General features: G+C 40.6%; 1 protein-coding gene across 3 annotated transcripts in view; it reads left to right on the forward strand.

Annotated features, from left to right (window-relative positions):
• Positions 1 to 2557, forward strand: part of WDR61 (WD repeat domain 61) — a 17375-nt gene that overhangs the window by 10497 nt on the left and 4321 nt on the right. For all 3 annotated transcript variants that reach the window (XM_023509988.1, XM_003784558.2, XM_023509989.1), the window contains exons 6-8: positions 728 to 876; positions 1102 to 1195; positions 2079 to 2172. In XM_023509988.1, the coding sequence (XP_023365756.1) occupies positions 728 to 876; positions 1102 to 1195; positions 2079 to 2172 (337 nt within the window). The remainder of the gene's footprint in view (positions 1 to 727; positions 877 to 1101; positions 1196 to 2078; positions 2173 to 2557) is intronic.

Raw genomic sequence — 2557 nt, forward strand, 5'->3', positions numbered from 1 at the left:
TGCCTCAGCCTCCCAAGTAGCTGGGACTACAGGAACCCGCCACAACGCCTGGCCATTTTTTGGTTGCAGCCATCATTGTTGTTTGGTGGGCCTGGGCTGGGGACTCGAACCCGCCACCTTAGGTGTATGTGGCTGGCACCTTAGCAGCTTGAGCCACAGGCGCTGAGCCAGTAAATGTTTTTGATGTTTGTCCATGCTGTAGCATGGATTGTTACTTTTTATCCCATTGTGAGGATGTACCACATTTTTATTCATTTGCCACTTAATGGACATTTGGATTATTTCCAGTTTGGCTATGATGAGTAAAGCTTGTTTGAACCTAAGTTTACTAGTCCTTGTGTGGACATGTCTTTACTTCTTTGGGGTAGCTACCTTGTGTGGAATTGCTGAGTATTACGGTAAGTGTGTGTTTGCATTTAATAAACTGTTAAACTGGTTTTCGAAGTGGCCATGCCATTTTACATTCCCACCAGTGTGTGAGGTATCTGGTTTTTCCACATCTTTACTAACACTTGGTATTGTCCTATCTATTTTTATTAAAAAATTAAGAAGCCCTTAAATTAAATTTAAACCTGATAAAGAACTAGCACCTTTATGACATAGTTTTCTGTATTAGGATACTATTTCTTTGACTAAAAAAAATGTATCTTTTGGTAAAACTTTACTTTTTAAAATTAAGGTCAAATGTAATCTCACTATATATTTTTTCCTTCATTTCTCTGTTTAGTGGATGCCTGGACTTTGGCCTTTTCTCCTGATTCCCAGTATCTGGCCACAGGAACTCATGTGGGCAAAGTGAACATTTTTGGTGTGGAAAGTGGGAAAAAGGAATATTCTTTGGACACAAGAGGAAAATTCATTCTTAGTATTGCCTATGTAAGGAAACGCTGCTCTCTTTCTTCCTTCTGATTCTTTCAGTTTACTCTTCCAGCCAGCAGTAGTCCTTGGCACAGATTGTGCATTAGTCTGGTCAAGCTGCTGCTTTCTTGCTGATGTGGTTTGTCGGTCAGTAGCCAGCGGAAGATTTGCTTGTGTTTAGTAGGGATAGCTTCATAGCGTGGAGTCTCAAAGTGCTTATTTTTCCGTATGTTCTCTGAACAGAGTCCTGATGGCAAATACCTGGCCAGTGGAGCCATAGACGGAATCATCAATATTTTTGATATTGCAACTGGGAAACTTCTGCATACACTGGAAGGTAGAGCTCATCATCATAGTTTCGCAAAGTGGGTAGCAGATCACAAAGGAAGAATTCTTCTTTCATTAAAATGCTATTATATGGCAAATTTGCTCTAGATTTGCAAAATACTGTCAATCTCAGTTGGAAAACTGAAATGTGTCCAGGTTTTATTCTTGCTGCTATAGTTTTACCCAAACAGTATTGTTCTTGTAACAGTGCTTGTTTGGTGAAGAAACTTACCTTTTATTTATGTATTAGTGTATCCTAGCTATATAAATGTCTCATTTCTGTCATATTTGGTTTTGAAGAACTTTGTGATTAAAAAAATCTTTTTGTTGGTATTTGAAGGTAGATGGAAGTCTTATGCCTGCCCTACACACTGGTGGCCTCTGGGGAGGAGGACTGGGTAGCTAAAGGACAGGAGTAGGGTAGGAGGAGACTGTACTACACATACTTCTGTACGTTTTTGAATTCCAACTAAGTGGATATATTACCTCCTCAACCAAGTGGAAAAAAAAAATATATATATATATAAAGGTTTATCCTTTACCCTTCAATAAAAGATTTGATAGAGAAATAACATCTTATTTGTTTATTTAACCTTATAGTCAGAAGCAATGCATATTTACATGTTTGGTCATCTTTATAGCAGATGAGTTTTTTAAAGCAGTGTATACAGAGGTCAGGGAGGGTAATAAAGAAAAATGGCTCCAGGAGGAGAAGCTGGGGTTATGTGGGTGTTTCTAGAATAGTAAGATGAAGGGCCCAGTACCCTCCCTTTTCTGACTGAAGCACCTGGGCAGTCCAGCTTAGTGACTCATGGTCATTAAAAGAGGCAGTTATGTGAGGAGACAGTGAGGACAGCAGTTTGCCAGATTAATAAGAGCCTTCTGAATTTCAGGCCATGCCATGCCCATTCGCTCCTTGACCTTTTCCCCTGACTCCCAGCTCCTCGTCACTGCTTCAGATGATGGCTACATCAAGATCTATGATGTGTAAGTTACCTTGTCCAGATTAAAGGTGTCTCACTGCCAGTACCTGTTTTTGTCCCCTTGTTTGGAGGAGCCCAAGGGGGTGTGCTGGTCCTCACTGTCCTGGATCTAGTAAAGACTTGTGCTCAGGTCACATCAGATAGCCTCGCCTCTCCAGGTGTCCTCTGTCCTATGCTTGTCTTTGAGCATAGAGTGTGTCTTCAAGGAAGGAGGAAGACCTGCAGAGTTCCATGGTAGAATGAGATACTTGGAGCTTTTCGTTAGGCAGCTTGTTTTTGTGAGCTCACCGATTTTAAATTTTTTAGGGTAGGTAAGTAGTATACAGATAAATGGAGCTTTGGAGTATGGCTGGCCCTGAGTGATAGTAAAATTTAGAACATCTTGGCTC

This window comes from Otolemur garnettii, unplaced genomic scaffold, assembly GCF_000181295.1.
Source record: "Otolemur garnettii isolate 467f Iridium unplaced genomic scaffold, OtoGar3 scaffold00011, whole genome shotgun sequence".
Taxonomy (NCBI): Eukaryota; Metazoa; Chordata; class Mammalia; order Primates; family Galagidae; genus Otolemur; species Otolemur garnettii.